Source organism: Rattus norvegicus, chromosome X, assembly GCF_036323735.1.
Source record: "Rattus norvegicus strain BN/NHsdMcwi chromosome X, GRCr8, whole genome shotgun sequence".
NCBI classification, from domain to species: Eukaryota; Metazoa; Chordata; class Mammalia; order Rodentia; family Muridae; genus Rattus; species Rattus norvegicus.
In genome coordinates, this window is record NC_086039.1 from 104,874,850 (window position 1) to 104,895,638 (window position 20,789).

Sequence of the window (20,789 nt, forward strand, 5' to 3'; positions counted from 1 at the left end):
TTTTTTTTTCTTTGCTTTGAAATTTAGAAACAAGTTTTATTTAAGATCTGAAATACAATTCCTAAAATATCAACTTTTCAGAAAACTGTGGCTACACAATAATGCATTGCCTCTATCATGTTAGAACGTGCATTAGACTCAAATACAAAAACCAGGAAACAAATCACCATCCTTCAACAATTTGAGCAAAGATAGAATGAATGCCTAAGGAACAACAAAGATGGACTTGCAGAGGATGGGCTGTTTACAGACGTCAAGCACCATAAAAAAAAAAAAAAGAAGCACAAATGCGTGGGTTTCCAGGTATATACAGTAAGTTGAACCTTTGGCACTAGGAACCAGGGCATCTCATCACGTAGCATTAACACATATTAGAAAACTGTGTAGTGTCAAAGGGATAGAACCACCAGCATTCAAGCAATGTTGTCAACTAGGCAATAAAATGGTCTACTGAACTTCTTCTTTGTCTAATTACTGCATACACTGGTAGCAACTTTGAAATGAGGAAAGGAGCTGGGCACTCCTTTTATTTTCTGTCTACAACAGAACAGGAAACAAACTGAAACATAAGCCCTGTTTTACATCGACAGTTTTAAAGAACATCAATTATACAATGAGAGGGACTAAACAGAAGTGTTTACAGATACCAGACAATAGTGAGCGGTCAGTAGACCTTCACAGGGCTTTGCGATGATAGTCAGCAGAAGCCACTTTGTAATCACTGGCAGTAAACAGAGAGGCAGAATTCTTTGCCAGATACTTAAGGAAATCATGCAGATAGCCCAGCAACAGTGCCAGGCTTTTCTCATCAAGGGGCGTATAGGCCAACATTGCCCCAATTCTCACAAATAATCTCAGCAGGTGTGGCGCCCCATAGATCTGCGACATTGGCGCATCAGGGTGAGCCAGCAGAATCTCAGCATACTGAGGCCTCTCAAACTTGTACAGCAGCTGAGTGCCCAGCATCACATTGAAATACTCTTTTATCCCTCCCACAACCTCATTAACGGCATACTCCTTATTATCAACATTTCCCTGTGACTTCTTGCAATTGGCATACTCCTCAAGAATGGCATCTACATTCTTCTTAGCAGGGAGCTGGAACAGCTGCTTCTGCCTAGTAACCAAGTCCCAATCTTCCACCAGCCATGGTTTTAATTCTTCAGGGATCTTCACCTTCACCTCCATCCTACTCTTGAATGCTTCCTCGCTCTCCACAGTGGGGTCAGCCCGTGCCCTTTTCTTCCGAGGAGGCTGGGGGACTTCACTGGTACTGCCACCGTCTCCGTTGCCAGGAGTCTTCTGCTTGTTCTTCCTTGTCTTCCGCACAGAACCAGAAGGGGGGTTCTCAGCAGAGCGACCTCCCCATCTTCCTGGGAGGGCTGGATCAAGATTCTTCGGCTGCGAACCAGCTGACTTCTTTCCTGAGGCAGCTCCTCTCATCTTACTTCTCTGCATATTGCTGCGAGTGGGTTTCTTAAAGTTGTCTTCTTCAGCAGATTGTTGTCCACGAGTTTGAGAAGCCTGCTTTCTGGAACTCATTCAACCCTGTTTTTATTCCAACCACTGTAATACATAAAGTATTGTATTTGGTTGTTTACTATGGTGATTTTATGACCCATCAGACCACAACATATGCTAAAGTCTGTTGGAATATAGATTTCAGGTCCTATTTCAGAGGACCATTTATAAATGCTTTTCTGTTTTCTATCTCAAAATTCTATCCTAATGCCCACAACTCTTGCCTCACCTAATAATTCAATAAACACGCCCACAAATATATCTCTTGATGCTATTTAAAAGATAGGGATTTAATTTTAGAGAAATTTTAGAGATAGAAGGAAGCAGAGTTGAAATGCAAGACTTTGGAACAAGAATAAGAATTTGAAAGGAATAAGGAAGTTGGAGGTGAATTAACAGAAAAGGTTTGTGTATACAGGTCTAGGTAGGCCTTGAGTAGTTCGATGGCACAGAATTCACACAGAGGAATGCAATGATCAAAGGTTAGAGTCAAAATGGGCTCTGCACGACTGAGCCTGGGTAGTTTTAGTAAAGCACAGATTTTTTTTTAAGGATTTGTCTGACACTGTCAGAAAACAAGATTAGTCCACTGATAGTTACATGCATAAAAGATCTCTTTTAGTAACTTTAGAAGAGATGAGAAACTGAGAAAGGAGTTACTGACAACTTTCAGGCTTTAAGGATGGATGACCATCACCATCAAATGAGATGGTATTTATATAAACTGCTTAGAGGAGAAAGGTGATTAGTTTTGGACTTTTTATTATCTTCAGTGTGCACTCAAAGAGAGAATGTTCAAACTCAGAGTAAAGAAATGGAGATTTCTTATCGTGTAGCTTATAGCACACACTATGAACCAGTGAACCTCTTCACTGAAGAAAAAACAGGCAGAATTTCAGACATAGAATTCCAGAAAATGTAAAGAACAAAAAAGTATTTGAGGAGTTAGCAAGAGACCACAGATTAAATGGTGAGCCCTCCATCGGAGAGTAAGAAGATATGTGACTTTGGAAGATAAAGAGGTTGAGTTTCAAGAGAAACAATATTCAGTGAAAATGAATTAAAAAACAAGCCTCCTGCTTCGATGGCTGACTCATTCGACAACCCCTTGACTTACACAATGTTCCTTCTCTCCCTTCCAAGGATTCCTAGTAATCTCCCAGATGGAATCTTACAGATCTCCTAGGATGGTCTGGAAAGATGAAGTGGGAATACAACCTAGAAAGGAAAGTAGGGATATGCAATGAAGATGAACTTTTACAAAATCATGTAAGAAAAAGTTACAAATGTGCCTTACATATAGGAAGGAAAATAGTGTGTGATCTGCAAAATGGAACTGAAGACATGTATATTCAAGCACAAGAAACTATTCCTAGTTGCTATAGGCTACTATAAGAATGTCATGTTACTGAACAGCTAGCATAGTACCGCACATGACCATTTCTACATGTGAATGAGGGCGGTTCACTAAAGTAGCACGAGCAATGAGGAACTGCAGACATTTACAGCTTCAGCAGGGAAAGGGTGATACAAATTACACATGCACACTACAGAATACCCAAGTGACTTAAGCAGAGGCCTATCTACATACTGACACTGAAAACTGTTTAATGTCCTTAGGTAAATGGGTTAGTAGCACAGCTCTTATTAACAGTGTGATTCCATTTGTCTTAAATGAGTGTGCAAATGTGTAAAACATGAGTCTGTTACATATTCAGGGTACCCCCTTCCCCGAGTAAAGGATGGCATTCCAGCTTTAATTTACCAAGGACCACCTCAAAAAACAAAATCCATGTGTGAATGGGGAGTGGGTTTCTGTTTACAGTGCTCTGGAGGACCATAACCCATTTTTCTTAAGAGATCAACACCTACTAAAATAAGCAGGTGTTTTGGAGGCTGCTGAGGTCTGGGGATGTAAGCCAGTAGTAGAGCATTTGCCTTGGTCATCAGTACTTCCTTACCAAGGAACTTATTAGCACATAGTGTGGTCCTAAAATTTTGAATCCACTTTGTGGGTCCTTCCTTCCAATCCCCCACTACTAAACATTGTTCAGTTCAGTTAGCATACCTACTCTACTCCAGACTTCCTCTCCCTCACTTAAATACAATAAAAGTCCTACCACAGGGCTTGTGTTATAACCTTGGATCTTCTGCAGAAGCACAGAGACTAGTAGAAAATTTTTCTAATCAATCTCTAAAGTTAGCTCAAGAATAATCCAGAAAAGTATCATTTTTTAGGTTTGTGAGGTAAGCACGTATTATTAAATCTTAGCTCTCACTTTAAAAAAAAATCATTGAAAGAAAACTATGTTCCCATAGTTATGTTAAGGTTATGAAATACACCTTTTAGGCCATGACATTTGTTTCACTCCTGGCTGATTTATTTAGCGGAGCAAGGTATAAACACATTTAAGGCTTTTACCCTGGTGCTAAATTGCTTACCCTTCAAAAACTCTAACTTAAAATGAGCAATCACACCACAGCACACCCTTTGGTAAGCATCAGCAAGCTAACCTTCATTCTTTTCTGCTCTACCACTGAGTTACATTGCCAACCTTCAATAGCTTTAAAAGACACTTATTGTTGTCCAATTTGCACCTGTGTTAACAGAAATCTACCCCCCCATTTGTATATGCCTTTGTCCTTTTGAGTTGGCTCTTGGTAAATTTATCATTTTCTAGGATCTCTTCAAATTATTTTTGACCAATGCTTTCCCTTGGAGGGCTCTTTAGTGTCTGATGTTAAAGGTTTTTAATGCTCCCAGCTCCACTGTTGTAGACAGTGTTCCAAATGTCATTATTACAAAAAGAACCAATACTAGACATCAATGCATAACTATATTAAGACCACTAGGTAAGTTATCTCTGAAGGATATATTCCAAGAGGAATTAAAGGTAGTTGCCTACATAGAAGCTTTTGTGATGTAGCCCAATTTATCTCAGAACTGTTTTAATATGTATTCCTAGCCAAAACCATGTTAAGTTCATTCTTCCATCTTCAACCACACTAAAGATAAGCAAGCATTTTACTAATTCAACTATACCTCAATCTTCAAACACCCCTTTCACCACAAAAAAAACAAACAAAAACCAAAAAACAAAAACCAAAAAACCCCAACTCACTTGCTAATCTAACTTGTAGTGGGGCATCTTTATTTGAATATGTATGATTTCAAACCACTTTTTATACAATCACTGGTTAGATCTTTTGTTCTTCCATGGGTATTTTTATTTCCTTTTCTATTAGGGTGCTTCCTGTTTCACACTGATCCATAACAAACACCATGGTTTTTTTTCTGTTGTTGTAAGACTTGAAGTGTGCGCTCTTAGTGTCTTATGGACTGGGTACACTTAAACACTTCAGTGTTACAAAGCTGGCAGGCTTCTTTGTAACCCTTGGCTTCGTTTTACTCAGGAAAAACGCTAAACAAATGCTATAGAAATGAATTCCTATACTATCTTTTAGTATGGTTTTAGTTTCCCCCAAATTTATAGCAATCTTTTATCAATGTTCAATACTAATGAGTTTATCCTTTTCTCAATGAGAAATGCTATTTTATAAATATATATGCCTTAGAAATTTATGTTCTTTTTAAATTGCTCTCTTTCTGAGCCCAGTTTGGCCTGGAATTGACCTTAACCCTCCTGCTTTCCTACCACTGGAATTATAGGCATGAGCCACCACACCCATTTCTGGGCCCTTCTGATGATTCTGGTTGTTCTTGCAACAATATCATAATGGTTCCATTATATGATTTAAAGATATTAATGTTGCTCTAGAAAACTTGTCAATGCATATAAAAGGTGGGCAACATAGCATTATTTTAGTGGGAAAATACTGGTGATTTGATGAAATATGATATACTCATAATATGGATTATCTTAGCTAAAGGAATGTCACTGTGAAAGAAATATCACAAAAGTTAGAGATCTATGAAGGAACAAAGACATTCAAAGACCATTTGTTAAATAAACATAGCTAGTTGTATATTGACACCATAGTTTATACAAAGAAAATCATTAAACATAAAAATCTGTACACATTTTAGGCAAGGTTTTAATTAGGTCATCTAGAAGAGAAAATGATGAAAACTGTCGACCGACTGCAGAGAGAACAAGGGGAAAAGAGAAAAAACAAACTTGAGCCACACATCTGATTCATGACTTTGTGATGTGGTCATTCATGGATTTTACATACTTTCATTTTTTACTTCAGTACCACAGTACACTGTGCGCTTTACAGGCATACTACTCAGAGTCCCAAAGGTCCAAGGCAAGGACCTTCTCCTTTTTGAGGCTTTCCCATTTCAGATCTCTCTGGCCCTTGCTTTGCCAGTTCTATGGATCTACTATGCTTCTCTATCAGGAAACTGCCTTCTGCTCAAACACTGCCTTCCAAAGGAGAGAAATTAAGGCCATTATAGAATTCCTTTTAAAATGTAGCTATGAAGAGACTGAGACACACCCCTTCCTTTCATAGCTTCAGGAATCCAGACTCCAAATGTACATTTGTGAGTATGTGGCATAAACACGTGTATTTAATGATTCCAACAATTTGTTGGTGTAAACCTTTTAGTTAAAGGTGATGGGGGCCACATTAATTACATCATGTTTTCATCTCTTAAGTCTCTGGCTAAAATCAAGTATATATCAACTTTCTCATTTGGATAATGGAACATTCCCCAAGTCTAAAAATACTCAATTTTTTTTTTGAAAAAAGGATTTCATGTCCAAGGCTATATTCAAGCTTCCTATATAACTGAGGAAGACCTCGAGTTTCTGAATCCTCTGCCTCTATCCCCTAAATCCATAGATTGTAGCCACGTGCCACCATGCCTGCTTTGGGCAGTGCTGGGATCAAACCGGGACCTTCATGTCCGCTAGGGAAGCACTGTACCAACTGAGACCCATTCTCAACTCAACATACTGTTTTCACTCTGAACAAAAGAGGAAAATTACATAAAAAATGCTTAGCATGCTGGATATGGTAGCTAAAATTATAGTTCTTGGAAATTCCCTTGGAAGTAAATATCCTTAAACCTTTTTTAGGTTGATTGGAAAAGCCAGAAGTCTTAATTTCAGAATTCAGTTCTAGTAGTTAATGGCTGCTTCTGGAAAAATGAAAGAAACCAACAATATTAATTAAAAAAATAATTCCAAGAAAATTATATTCATTACTTTACAAAAATGTGCTTACATACATACATAAAATGTTTCATGAGTATTAAAGCCAAATTAAGTATTACTATAGAAAATACTTAAATACTTTTATGAGGACATTTTGGAACAAAGGAAGTTTTTTTTGCTCATGATTACACAGAAAGTGGCAGAGCCAGTAATCAAATCCATCAAGTCCATATTTGTTCTCAAGAAAAATAATGTAATATTTGAATCTGTGAAGCCTTCACATAGCACTAATTTTTAATGAAGAGACTAGGATTACACATGCCTATATTGTTTATTCTTCCCCTTTCAGAATATAGCATACTTTCTCAGATGGCAGCTTATTAATCTTCAAAATATTCCTACACATCTAAAAATGTTATGTGATGTAGCTGGTTTGTGAAACGAGGCCAGAAGGAAGGCACTTACCCTGTATTCTGCAACCAGGAATGGTTCTGCAACCAGGGTCAGATCTCCTGATCCTTACTGTATAGCAAACTTAGCTTTTCTGATGATGACCTAGAAGGTCAAACAAAGAGATGGAAAAGGACAAAAAAAATATGAGATGGTGATTTTCTTTTCCATCAGTAAATACAATTTTATCTCACACAAAGAGCATCAAAGCTAATAATGTACAAATTTTATTTTCTTGTGGTTTTATTTTCAAATAAATGTACTTTATTGCATGTTTATCAATTTTAGAAAAAAAATAACTAATTTCTATTAAGGATAATGTGAAATAAAAAAATTGTAAAAGAAGAGCAGTACAAGCGGATGCGAATCCATCATCCAGCTCCAACAATTACCAACTGAAGGCCATCTTGTTTCATCTGTAACCCCACCCACTGCTCCCCCCCACACGTTTTTTTAAGCTATCGAAAAAAATGACTTCAGAATTCAGAAAAATTTCAAATATATACCATGGGAAAAAGACAAATACAAGAAACCCCATCTGCCCACCCCTCAGTTTAAACAATTATTAATCTAGGGTCCCAATTATACCCCTCCCATCTCTCTCTCTACCGCTGAAATTATTCTGAAGCAAATCCTAGTCATCCACGTATTTTGAAGCCATTTTGACATTATTTAATCCCTAAGCATTTATATTTATTTCCACAAAATAGAGCAATCTAAAAACACAACCACATCGTCACCATAAGCTTCTAAAAAATAATCTGGCACTGATTTCATTGAAGAATATTAATCCTGCATTTAAAAATTCCCGATGCGTCTTAAAGAAAATTTTACAATTGGTTTGCTCGAATTAGGATTCAAACAAGGCCTACTCCTCGCATGTGCTTCATAAGTAGCTCGTTTTCGTTCGCGTCCCCCTACCTTTCTCTTTTTGACTTAATGTGGGAAAATTCCGACCCCCAGCCATTCTGAGGTAATTCTGGGCTATCAAATTATTTTATTGGTAAGGCTTAATAAATGCCTATCGTCATAATTTCTTCGAAGAAAGAGGATGATGTACAGAAAAAGATATGATATCAAGCAAATTTGCGTCATTTAAAATTTTTCTTCCTCAGAAATATCTATCTTTAGTAACAATTGTTCCTGTCTTTCGGAGACAGGCTTCACGTCGAATGCCTTACACGCACTATTTTACTAGGCACATCTGAATCCGCGACCGAGATAGCTACTATTATCACCATTTTACAAACATGGAAACCGAGACACAGAAAGGAGCCTTGCCCAAGTTGGGCGTTGGCGAGCAGGAATACGCATCCAGTTTTGCTTGAATGTGAAGGCACTAGTTAATCCTATCTACAAGTCAAGAAGGAAAGAGGAAATCATCGACCCTTCCTCCCCACCCCCACCCCGAAACCTGAAACGAGAATCCAGTTCTTTCCAGCAGCCGACGTGTGACCACCGCTGCTCCTCCAACCGCCATAGTAAAGCCAGGTTTCTCTGGCAACTGATATCCATAGGCAGACACGTCACCCTGGAGGCGGGCTTAGCCCTTCAGCCAATCCTAGCCATCTTGTCTAAGTTTTAGAATGTTCCATACCCAAATGATTGGACCACCGCCCCCACGTCAGCAGTGACACTCCGCCGCAGTAAAGGCGGGTGCTAGCAACCTGCTTCTTCATGGTTAGGGCCCAAATCAAACCAATGAGCGTCCTTCTTCAGTGCGGGCTCCGACCAATGACGGTCGCCCTTTTAGGTTCTTAGCCCGCCCTCCAAGTGCGCTACAGCCGTTGGGTCAGAAGTCTATAGGGCAGCGTGTTCACGTGGCCCGTTTTCACGACCCAGAGTTCCCCTGGCCGTGGGTTTTTTTTTTTTCCCCCACCTTCTTTCCCTCGCGCTCTCCTTCTCTCCTGCAGGGAGGCATTATGGGTTTGTGGGTCCGTTCCCCCTCCCCCGCCCCCGCACCACAGGGAAAGGAAGTGCCGACGTGGCCTGCGGAAATAGGATAGGCGGAAATGAGCTAAGGTTCCCGGGAGTGGGAAGAGCGAGGTCAAACCAGCGCCACGCCCCCGAGCCTGTTGCGCAACCCTCAGAACGGGAGAAAAAAAAAAAACCCAACCAAACCAAAAGGAAAAATGAAGGTTTTGAGGTGTATGCGTGTGAGGGTGGTGAGTGCCATCGGGCGGATGCCCGGATGCCTTGAGAACTGGGGTGTATGCGCGCGGGCACGCTCGCGTGGCTGTGGAGTGTGGGTGTGGGCGAACAGCCGCCCTCGTGGCGCCGGGGATGATGGGTGTGCGCAGGCGTGCAAGCTCTCGCGGTGGCGGGAGGGGCCCTGAGAGTGTGTGTAGGTGAGGTCCCTCATTTTGGTGCATTTCTGCCTTTTGATGTTTGCAAACTGCATTAATAAATAAGACCCAAGAAAGTACTAGTACAGAGGTAAAGGCCTTTTGTTAGAAAAGCCTGCTGATTTAATTTAATCCCCCCTTTTTATCTTTCTTTGCTCGCTCTTTCTTTTTTATTTTATTTTATTTTATTTTCTTTATTTATGAGGCCTGTTCTAGCTACGTAGGCTTGGCAGGCCTGGAACACAAGAGACCCACCTGTCTCTTCACGGCCTCCCGTGCGCTGGCATTGAAAGCATCGGCCACCCCACCCAGTCTGATTTAATTTTAGACCCTAAAGATGCTTATTATTCCCACAATTTAGTCCAACAAAATAAACTTCTTCCATGGTGAGCATTCAAAACTATATTAGTAACGTAAAAGGGCGTTTCTTTTAAGTTTCCAAGTGTACACCCCGCCCTCTCTGTCTCCAAGGCCTCACCTTTGCCCCTCACCAAGATTACTGAGAACCTCCCTTTTGCCCCCCACCAAGTTTATTGCTAAATTGGTAGAAATAATTCTAACGAAAACAAAGACAATTAAATTCCCCAGGGGTTGGGGATTTAGCTCAGTGGTAGAGCGCTTGCCTAGGAAGCGCAAGGCCCTGGGTTCGGTCCCCAGCTCCGGAAAAAAAAAAAAAAGAACCAAAAAAAAAAAAAATTCCCCAGTGATACAGACTATGCCAATTTCCCGTGGATGCTAAGCCTCACCTACCTTTTGTCCTAATCTCCAAGCGTAGCGATCCAATATACATTCGGTCAGTTTTCCAGAAAGTTCATTGGATGAGCATTATACCTCTTGAATCTGCCACTAGATGTCACCAAATCCCAGCAAAGGATTTACTGCTGGGTTCCCAGGGATTGTGAGATTTAATTTTTTGCTCCACCCACTTCTTACAGGATCCGTAATCTCTGGATGACTCATATATATATATATATATATATATATATATATATATATATAAAATTCTTAAGAATAAAATCAAGTTCTGTGAAGTAATAATACTAGGCAAGGAATTACATATCTGAATATTTTGGTTAATTTCCTTAAAGAGAAAAAGTCATCTGTTCTTCTTGCATTTCTTTCTCCCTTGCCTTTTGATTTTACTCAGGATTGATACATGGGCCTAAATTCTGATGCTAAAACCCTTTGTGAGCTGTATGAGCACTTGAGCAGAAGGAGGGCCCTAGATTAAAGGCCGCATAGATTATATATTGAGACCCTGTCTCTGCATAAATAAATCCATGAAAGAATATTCTTTTTGCTTTTTGCCCGCTTTTCAGTACTTAACAATTCCTCTAGTCAGTCTGTAAAGGTAACTCGGAGGTAAAGTTAGACCTCAGCATTGCGGATTATCTTCCTCTTCAAACTTATCAGGTATGGGTGTTTACACCCCAATTTTATGTGATGGTTCTGTGCCCTCCTAAGCAAGTAGGTAGAAGCTTAGTATACCAAAAATTCTATTTTATCATGGCGAGAGTCATCACACAACACTCTTGGTTCTTAACTACAGTTTTCCCAAGGGAGCTCACGTTTGTGACGCCCTTACCTGAAGATCAGGCCTAGTCTCCGATGCAGGAGCCCGAGGAGACTCTCTGGCTGCAGGGCAGCTCAAGGTGTGTCTCCAGGTGTGCAGCAAAAGACCGATGCGCTCGATCTTCCTGCTTATATACTCGCTGTGTAGCGGGCGTCATGGGATTCTTGTCCTGTGTCTGGTTATCTTAGTGACTGATGTCATTGGGGGCTGGTTATCAGGTACAGCCTTGGGTGTCCTGGACCTCCTCCTGACTAAGCTGTTTTTGTAAGACAAAGGGCATTTCTTTTTACTATTCTCATTACATTCCGAAAAACTCGGTTGTGTTTTTAGAGTCAGATAGGAAATAGTAAAACATTTCACTTAGGTTTCAGAGCGCATAATAACATAGCCCTGAGGTGTGTGTGGTTTTTTTTAATTTATGTACCTGTGTGGCCTGTGCATTTTGGGGCTAAAGTTCACCTTTCTTTACGTCTTTTCCTCTATTGCTGTTCGCCTTATTTTTTTACAGAAGGGTCTGAGTAAACTCGGAGTTACTCTATGTGCTATTCTGGCTTGTCACTGAACTCCCAGGATCTGCCTGTCTCTACCAACAGCCCCCCTTAAAACACTGGGGTTATAGATCAGTGCCCTGTGTTCAGCTTTTATATATATGCTGGGGAACTGAACTTAGGCCCTCCTGTTTGAGCAGCAGACATTTACCCCTCCCCGGACATCTCCCCAGTCAGACCATCGATTTTTTTTTTAATATTTTCTATATTTCAGATGTATTAAATTCCTTCCCATAGGTATTTCTTTTTCTTAACAGAATTGTACTACATTATAATCAGCCAAAAATAGGTTTCAGGCACTAATTATATGTATTTATCCACCCGAGGGTGAAGGTTTTTTAAAAGATTTTAATTTTACTGTTTTTAATTAGGTATTTCTACACATGTGTATGTGTTCAGAAGTCAGAGGCACTGGATCCTCCGGAGCTGGGATTACTGGCTGTTCTGAGACACCTGACATGGATGCTGGGAACCTAACTCGGGTCTTCTGGTAGAGCAGCAAGTGGTCTTAATGGCTGAGCCACGTCTTCAGCTGCAAAGGGGAAAGGTTTTTTAGAGCGGTTCTCCAAAAATCAGAAGCATCAGTAAAACTCGGTAAGTTATCAGAATATTAGATTCATAGGCCCTGCTTTATGTCTCACAAATCAAAGGTTTTCTGGATGGAGCTTGGCCATCCACTACAAATTGTTCTAGTAAATCCAATGCACTCTAAAATTGGAGAACCACTGCTTTGGAGGGCTACAATTCAACACTCGTTTTTGGACACCACTAGAGGGTGCCATAGAACGTGTAGCAAAATATTTTGCGATATACCCTGCATTGTATCTGTCTTGTTTTGCTGATTAAGAAATTGCACATTAAGTGTCACCATTAGTATTCCTCTTTCAGAGTCTGAAACTATACGTTATATATTGTTTCCCACTTTGACTACTGTTGACTGAACCATTAAAAACACCATTAGGAAAGCAAATCAAATATGGAAAAATAGCTTGATGCTTTTCATATGTTGTCTCTTCTCCATTCTGTAATAGGGCATCACACAAAAGCTCAGGAGTAGTCTCTTTATTTCTTATCTCTCAGTGCTCTTTCTATTCTGTAGTTACCATTTTTTGGTGCATGTCATATGTTTTATGTATGATAAACACAGTTTTGAAAACTCATTTATGAGTTACTCTATTGCTTTATACACTCTAGTCCCACTAATAACTTATAGCTTATATATAGCTTATATACACTAAGTTATAGCTTATAACTTAGGTGACTGCATCATTTTATAGTGGTGACAGCGAGTTCTTACTAGAATAACTTACCAGTTATTTTCATTCATATGTAATTTACAAGTAATAAATGAATACTTTTACTGAATTACTAGATCATTCATGGCATTTGGGATTCTAGTATTGAGCTTTCAAGTTCTCTGGTTTACATCCTATTTAAGTGATTTTTCTTATTTTTTTATTTGTGAGATATTGATGCTTTTGATCCAAGAGGAAATGTGGAAAAGTTTCTCTGTTCTATTTTGACCAGTTTTCAACCTGACACCAGACATGTACTCTTCAGGCTCCCTCCTCTAAGCCATTCCAGTGGCAGGATTTTGGCTCATTGAGCACTGTTAGTACCAATTCAAGGAATTCAACCTTGAGTGAGGCTGACCAAGTACTATGACACACCACATTGTGGTGCTGTGTAGAATAACTATGTGCTTGAAAACAGAAGTGTTTCAGATTTCAAAGTTAAAATTTAAATTATTTCTTAAAACAAGTTCTCCTAAATTTTCTAAACTTTAGTGTCACCACCTATTACATGGAAACAAACATTTCATGTTCTTATCAGCCACCCTGTATAATACAGTATCCAGCTAACATATATGGCTATTTAAGTTAAAATTCATTAGGATAAAAAAATCGGTGCAGTTGGTTGTTCTGCCTATATAATGTTACTAAACTGTTGTCTAAATTTAGATATAGATCATTTTCACCATCACAGAATGCTCTGCTGGGCCACTCTGATTTAGATGAGAGAAGGTATGTAAAGGGCCTAGCATAGTGCATATCTCTTGACAGATGCTCCTAAAAGGTGGTTTGTTTTTTGTTTTTTGGTTTTTTTTTTTGTTTTTTTTTTTGTTTGTTTGTTTTTTTTTTGTCTCTGCTCTTCTCAAGATCAGAGCTGGGGTGCTTCATTTTATTGCTATGTTCAGGAGACAGAGGCAGGTTACCTGAGGTACTTTAAGAAGGGTATGTCTGGCACTGGAATCTACATTTTGACTGCTGGTGCTGCAATGTTCTAATAGATTTATCCTTGTGCTTTACTGAGTAGGATTGTAAGAACAAGAACGTGAATAATGGGAATTAGTGTTAGAGTCAGAGTGGTAAGGAAAAATGGCCTAGAAACAATGTTTCCTGTTTTCAAGATAGCACAAGACTCAGACTTTTCCATCTCTTATCTTAGCAAATCCTTGCAGAAGCCCAGAGAAGTTAAACAGTCACCTAAAGTTGCTCAAGCAGTGGATTGCAGAGCCAGGACAGACTTGTTCCTGACTTTGAAGGCCAGGCTTTTTCCTGTTATGCTGTGTTGCCCCATCAATGCGAATATCCCCCGCGTAACCTTAACTTATTAGTGGGATAAAGCCTCAAGTAGATTCCTGATTTACAGTCGGTTCTCAGAAAATAAGAAATATTCTTTAGAATTTACAGCTGCACTGTTGTCTTTACATGATTTCAACTGGAAAAGAAAGATAGCTTAATTTAGTTTGGTTCTAAGGCCTAAGGCCAGACAGAAACTATTTACGGTCTCAGCCTTCACAGAAAATTCAGTGGCTCCATGAGCCCTGTATTAATTTGCAAGGCCACCATTAGCTCATCCAATGCCTTTGTGGTAATCAGAGTCATAGGTCACCTAAGGGCAGACAAATTGCAGAGATGTGTGCACTCCAGTGGAACAGTGAGGAAAATTCCCCTTTCTTACCCCTGCTGATAACCTCACCAAGGCAGTTAGTTGAAAAAGACATTTTGGCCAGGAATTTTGCTCTTAGTTGAGCACTACTGTGCAGCATATAAGTTGCCTGTTGGTATACATGATTCTTATTTGTATTACCTTGGGAATAATAAAACCTTCCTTAGTCTGAAAGGTAGTGGTCAGTGTTGATCAATGTTTTGTTGTTTATACCCAGTGTCCTCCCATTTCTCATGGGTACTAAACAAAAGTGCTTTTTCCTAAGCTTTTTTTGTTATCCTATCACATGTGTATGCGTGTATAATTTTATTTATTTTACTTGTATAGGTGCTTCATCTACATGTACGTACGTCTATGTATCTTGTATGCGTCTGCAAGAGGCCAGAGGAGGACATCAGATTCCCTGAGACTGGTAATGTAGACAGATGTTAGTCAATATATAGGTGTTCCAGTCTCAGAGCAGAACCACACTTTCAAAATATCAAGTAGAAGCTGGACAGACGGCTCAGCAGTTAAGAAAGCTTGTTGCTCTTGCAGAAGACTAGGGTTCAGTTCCTAGCCCCTTTATTGTGGCTCATAAGCATCTGTAACTCCAGTTTTAGGGGACTTGACACCTTTTTGTGAACCCCTGTGGGCACCAGGCACACATGTGATGTACATACATATATGTAGGCAAAACACTCATGCACATATAAATACATAAGTCTTAAAAAAAGTTTTTTTTAAAGACTGGTTCTGATTATCTTATCTAATTTCTTAAAATGACTATTTAATATACAAGTTAAAAACTAATCCTAATATTTCAAGGCTAAACACAATGGCATTTCTATAATAAGGATATCTTTCTTTTGTTTATTCATACTGCCTCAGTCTATGGGAATTTCATAAAGCCAGTCCTACAAATTTCTCTGGATTTGTATAGCTTGTTAGCCTATGGCAGAAAAGGTTTGTCCTTTTAGTGGTATCTCTTTTCTGTAATTAAGCTACCACCTCATGGCTTCATTTGACATCAAAAAACTTATTTCAAATGACCAAGCTGAGAATTGAACCTTGTCAGTGATGACCTTAGATGACCTTCAGATTCCAGACTTGCACATGATCCCTTGTTTTTCTCCCTCTGAGTTAATAGTTTAGCTTGAATCGTGCCAAAATTCTCGTTTTGTCAGCAATACACTTTACTTAGAGGGATCATGTAAAGCCACCCACAGTATACATTAACTCAGAAAGATAAAGACGATTTTCGCCAGTCATTGTTGATGCCTGTGGTTCAAACTTTGCCTCAGGTAGTTGTATTGAATCATGTTTTCCCCAGCTAAGTCTCTTATGTTTGTAAGTTTATACCTATAGTGTTCAGTTTCCTAGAAGTGATAAAGTTATAGCTTTTGAAGCTATAATAGCTGCCATGTTTAAAAGGACAAGCCAGTAGTACTTGAAAGTACATTTCTAAGTTGTTTAATGGTAGATATAAGGTGGCTTGTACTATTTCCTTACTTTAGTTCTGAATATTCCCTTGATAAAATTATTCCTTAAAGAAGAAGAAATGATCAGTTATGGTTTAGACTATAAACATGGATTTAGAAGAGTACTTATTTAACCAAGACATTGAGTGAAATGTATATTCTTTAGTAGGGATGGACCATGTCAGATTTAGGGAGTGAGTCAAATTGAAAAAAAGAAACAAAACTCTTTTTACTGGAGATTGATAAGGTCCCCTCAAAGGATAGTCTCTTCTCCACCAGGCACCATGGGGAGCCTTGCTGTAATGAGCTCTCCCAATTATCAGGAATTTAGGAGCAGAGAGAGGTTGAAAAGCACAGAAAGAAACCAGCGAATTGGCTAAATTACTAGCCAGAGGCAGAAGAAACACAGGCAAATGGAAGCTAGGGGCAAGGAACTAAGAATGTACTGGAGCTTTTTAGCTTCCAGAAGGCAAAGCTCGTGTGGAAACAGGTCAGACTGTGGAATGTGTGACAGAGGGTGTCGTTACCTATTTGTAGATTTTTTTCCTACCTTGTTTACAGTTTTTAAGAGTAGGACAACCATCAGAAAGCAAAGGCTGTGTGTGAGCACATGTGTGTGAAAGTGCGAGCCTTTAAAGACAAAGTATCTTTCCACTCGACTTGGAAAGGTAGATTCTACAAACCACACACTGAAACAGTGGTTTTGATCTACTTGCAGCAGTGTGCTACCATATGGTGAATAAGTGTTTAAGGGTGTTTATACACTACAGCCAGAGAGCAGATAGGACTTAGGGTATGGGGACTTAGGAGGACATGTTCCTTCCAGACCATGAGGTTGAGATAAGATGGTTAGTAATTAAGGACAGAGAAGAGAGTAAGAACAGCTCCTAAAAGGTACAAAGCTGAGATCCACTCAGCTGCTTCCAGCCTAGGGTTGCGGCTGGGACATTAGGGAGATCCAGGAGGTACAGCCAGCTTTCAATAGAGCTGGTCTGTGAAACTTGGCTGAGAGGACAGAGGAAAATTGATGTTTGCTCCAGAGTGGGGCTGTCAGCTGTGCTTACCAACTCATCAGGCTCCCAGCTGTAAACAAAAGTCCTGGCCCTTCATGGCACTGCAGAGCAGTCCAGGCTGGTGTAAGTCTCTGAGGACAGCTAGACCATTTTCTCATCCTGGCTGACAACCAGGAGACAGAAGAAACAATAGAAGGTAGAGTGGGGGAAGGGGCAGAATTGCAAGGGGGTGAGGAGCAAAGACTATTGGGAAGGAGTTGTCTATTTTAGATCTTAGGTCTTTGGATGAAATTAGTAGAATTCTTTTGGGGAAAACAGACCCCTTTACTTGTGTACATGTGCCGTGTCATAGTGAATTATGAAGGAGGTTTCAGAGACTCCCGTGTATCATCCACCCTTTCATTTACAAACATACATACATGCGTATCACCATTCTATATATCCTGGGTGATGCTAAAATAATAGAAGATAGTTCACATATTCGAAGGTTTGTAAGGAATTTAGGGATATGTGTGAAGTTGAGTCTTAATAATACCAAATAGAATTTTTGTTTGTTTGTTTTTGAGACAGGGTCTCATGTAGCCTAGGCTAGCTTTGAACTTGTTATGTAGCCAAGGATGGCCTCGAATTTTTTACCCCCCTGCATCTACCTCCACAGTGCTAGGATTACAGGCATGCACCACTCTGCTCAGCAAATAGACCTTCTAAAATACTAAGTGACAAATTTGGAATAGAAGTATTGAAGCAACGTTTCTGGCTATGATCCTAGAAGGTGAGATTTGAGAGAATTATAAGTTAGACATGATTTGGCTATGAAGAAAAGGTATCTGGAATTGTGGACAGAACAAAATTATTAGTAAAACTGAGACCTCCTTTGGCCGAATCAGTAAGTTAGTGTGCCACATTTCTCACCCTCTTAAACTCCTCATGATGTCTACTCCAGTATTCAAGTCTCCCTTTAAGTATCACTCCCTCCCAGTAGATCCTACCTTATCTCCAGGACCAAGTTAAGTATCTTGCTTTATGTTCCTATAGCACCCACTGCTTTTGCCCTTTCAGGATGCCACCATTTTTACTTGATAAACTAAGCTTTTTTCAGTACATTTGTTCTCTATACTATAAGCCAGGAAGGGTTGTTTGATTGTATCTTCTCCTGCTTCTCCTCTTCCTCTTCCTCTTCTTCCTACTCTTTCTCCTCCTCCCCTCCTCTTCTTTCTCCTTTTTTGAAAAACTCGTGTATCTGTTCCCTCCCTTTTAAAACTGCTCTACTCCTGCTTGGCTCTGGAGGTAGAGGTAGGTGGATCTCTGAGAATTTGAAGCCAGCCTGGTCTACAGAGTGAGTTCCAGGGTAGCCAGGGCTGTTTATGTAAACCATGACAACAACCAAACAAAAACTGTCTTACTCCTAACTTCTTCATTTCTTTGGATGTTTTTCTTTTTGTTCCTTTCTCTTTTTGCAGTTCATAAGTCTCTGTACTCATGAAAGACTTGTAGGATGTCCGCTTTTCCTAACTTCCACCACAGATAGATTGTCTATAATACCCGAAACATTTTCTCTATTTTTCTACTTTTCTCTCTCATGCCACACTATAGGAGCTCTGAGGGGAGGAGGTTTTTCTCTTCACAATGGAGTCTATGTATTTTGTATAGTACTTAGCATGTGATGGCAAGTACTTCATGAACATTTGTGAATTAATTCAGAGGCGATGACATAATATTGGGAGGTGAAAGCTAGTCTAAAGGTTGATTGTATTCCTATGCATGAAGAGAAATCTTTGAAAATTTTCAACTGTAAAAGGAGAAAAATATTTTAAAATTGCTATTTTATTTTGATACTAGAAATTCTTACATGTTAGGCAAGCACTAGGCTACATTTCTAGCTCCTGAAGGACCACTGACCTCTGCAAAGAATAACATGAATGCAAACCTTAGCATACATACTCCAGACACTTCCTCCCATTGTCTTGTGGTTTCATGTTCTCTACCTCAGTTATTCCTATGACTCCTTGCCTGCACAAAGTAAGAAGATTTATCTCTTGGTCCTCTTAAGCAGAGAGATTTGCAGTATTACCGGATGCTCATGTTGCTATAGCTGCACTTGCTCAGTCAGCTGCGATTTCTTTTGCCTTCCTTCATTTTCCCAAGCATTTTCTGATAGCTACAGATGAAGACCTTCTGTCTGTCTAAATAATGCTCCTAAATGCATGAATACCTCTCACAGGTCACTCAGTGGTAGCTGGAAATTACTGGTGAAGGGTTTAGTGAGGGAGATTTTATAATACTAGAGCCTGCAAAGAAATTCAGTCTCATAAGTAGACCTTCTGTGTAACGGGGACTCGGAGAATTAATACTTACGCCAGTGTACAACACACTTTCCCTCTTCTTGTAGATACAAAATGGCATGGTACAGCATGTCTAGAAGGGCATTCAGGCAGTAGCTGTTCCTTGTCCTTCTGAAAATCACCTTACTAGGCAAATGGTCCAACAAATTTTATCTTTTAATCAAACACAGTAGGGGAACTTACGGGAAAAATGCTTGGGTTTAACAATAGATTATAGGACCTCCCTTGTACTATGAGTAAGTCTAAAGCAAGAGTGTAGTTTTAAAAATAGCTTCCAAAGACAATTAGACATCCTTACACTGGGGTAGGAATTAATGCTAGGCTACGGAATTGGACTGTTTTTAAACCATGCGTCCCAGGTGGCTAAGACACTAGCAAATGGGGTTGTCAAAGGGGTGATGCTTACCTATGATCTTTCACAACATGCCCGTCACCCCGAAGATGAATAGAGAGCATGTAGTAGTGTAGCTAAACTCCTTATTGGTTATCACTTCGTTGAAGAGTAGCATCAGACTAGCATTTTCAGCAAATGGTGCTGGTTCAACTGGAGGGCAACATGTAGAAGAATGCAGATCGATCCATGCTTATCACCCTGTACAAAGCTTAAGTCGAAGTGGATCAAGGACCTCCACATCAAACCAGACACACTCAAACTAATAGAAGAAAAACTAGGGAAGCATCTGGAACACATGGGCACTGGAAAAAATTTCCTGAACAAAACACCAATGGCTTATGCTCTAAGATCAAGAATTGACAAATGGGATCTCATAAAACTGCAAAGCTTCTGTAAGGCAAAGGACACTGTGGTTAGGACAAAACGGCAACCAACAGATTGGGAAAAGATCTTTACCAACCCTACAACAGATAGAGGCCTTATATCCAAAATATACAAAGAACTCAAGAAGTTAGACCGCAGGGAAACAAATAACCCTATTAAAAAATGGGGTTCAGAGCTAAACAAAGAATTCACAGCTGAGGAATGCCGAATGGCTGAGAAACACCTAAAGAAATGTTCAACATCTTTAGTCATAAGGGAAATGCAAATCAAAACAACCCTGAGATTTCACCTCACACCAGTGCGATTGGCTAAGATCAAAAACTCAGGTGACAGCAGATGCTGGCGAGGTTGTGGAGAAAGAGGAACACTCCTCCATTGTTGGTGGGATTGCAGACTGGTAAAACCATTCTGGAAATCAGTCTGGAGGTTCCTCAGAAAATTGGACATTGAACTGCCTGAGGATCCAGCTATACCTCTCTTGGGCATATACCCAAAAGATGCCTCAACATATAAAAGAGACACGTGCTCCACTATGTTCATTGCAGCCTTATTTATAATAGCCAGAAAATGGAAAGAACCCAGATGCCCTTCAACAGAGGAATGGATACAGAAAATGTGGTACATCTACACAATGGAATACTACTCAGCTATCAAAAACAACGAGTTTATGAAATTCGTAGG

The 20,789-nt window shown here is 39.7% G+C and overlaps 1 protein-coding gene and 1 long non-coding RNA gene across 7 annotated transcripts in view; one reads left to right on the forward strand and one right to left on the reverse strand.

Annotated features, from left to right (window-relative positions):
* Window positions 1–11,097, reverse strand: Morf4l2 (mortality factor 4 like 2). Of its 5 annotated transcripts, none has more exon segments than NM_001007714.1 (4): window positions 1–1,566; window positions 2,639–2,739; window positions 7,113–7,202; window positions 11,028–11,097. In NM_001007714.1, a coding segment is annotated over 1 exon segment (867 nt). In that variant the 5' UTR covers window positions 1,543–1,566; window positions 2,639–2,739; window positions 7,113–7,202; window positions 11,028–11,097; the 3' UTR covers window positions 1–675.
* Window positions 8,810–20,789, forward strand: part of LOC102555540 (uncharacterized) — a 23,640-nt gene continuing 11,660 nt past the window's right edge. Inside the window, exons 1-3 of one of the 2 annotated variants that reach the window (XR_010061546.1) lie at window positions 8,810–9,262; window positions 11,935–12,157; window positions 14,843–14,927. This is a non-coding gene — a long non-coding RNA (uncharacterized LOC102555540). The remainder of the gene's footprint in view (window positions 9,263–11,934; window positions 12,158–14,842; window positions 14,928–20,789) is intronic. The other variant, XR_597710.4, reaches the window with a different exon arrangement.

What these genes read in the sequence shown, in the direction of transcription:
- Morf4l2 (XM_006257296.5), bottom strand. Translation starts at nt 1,542, where the DNA reads ATGAGTTCCAGAAAGCAGGCTTCTCAAACTCGTGGACAACAATCTGCT.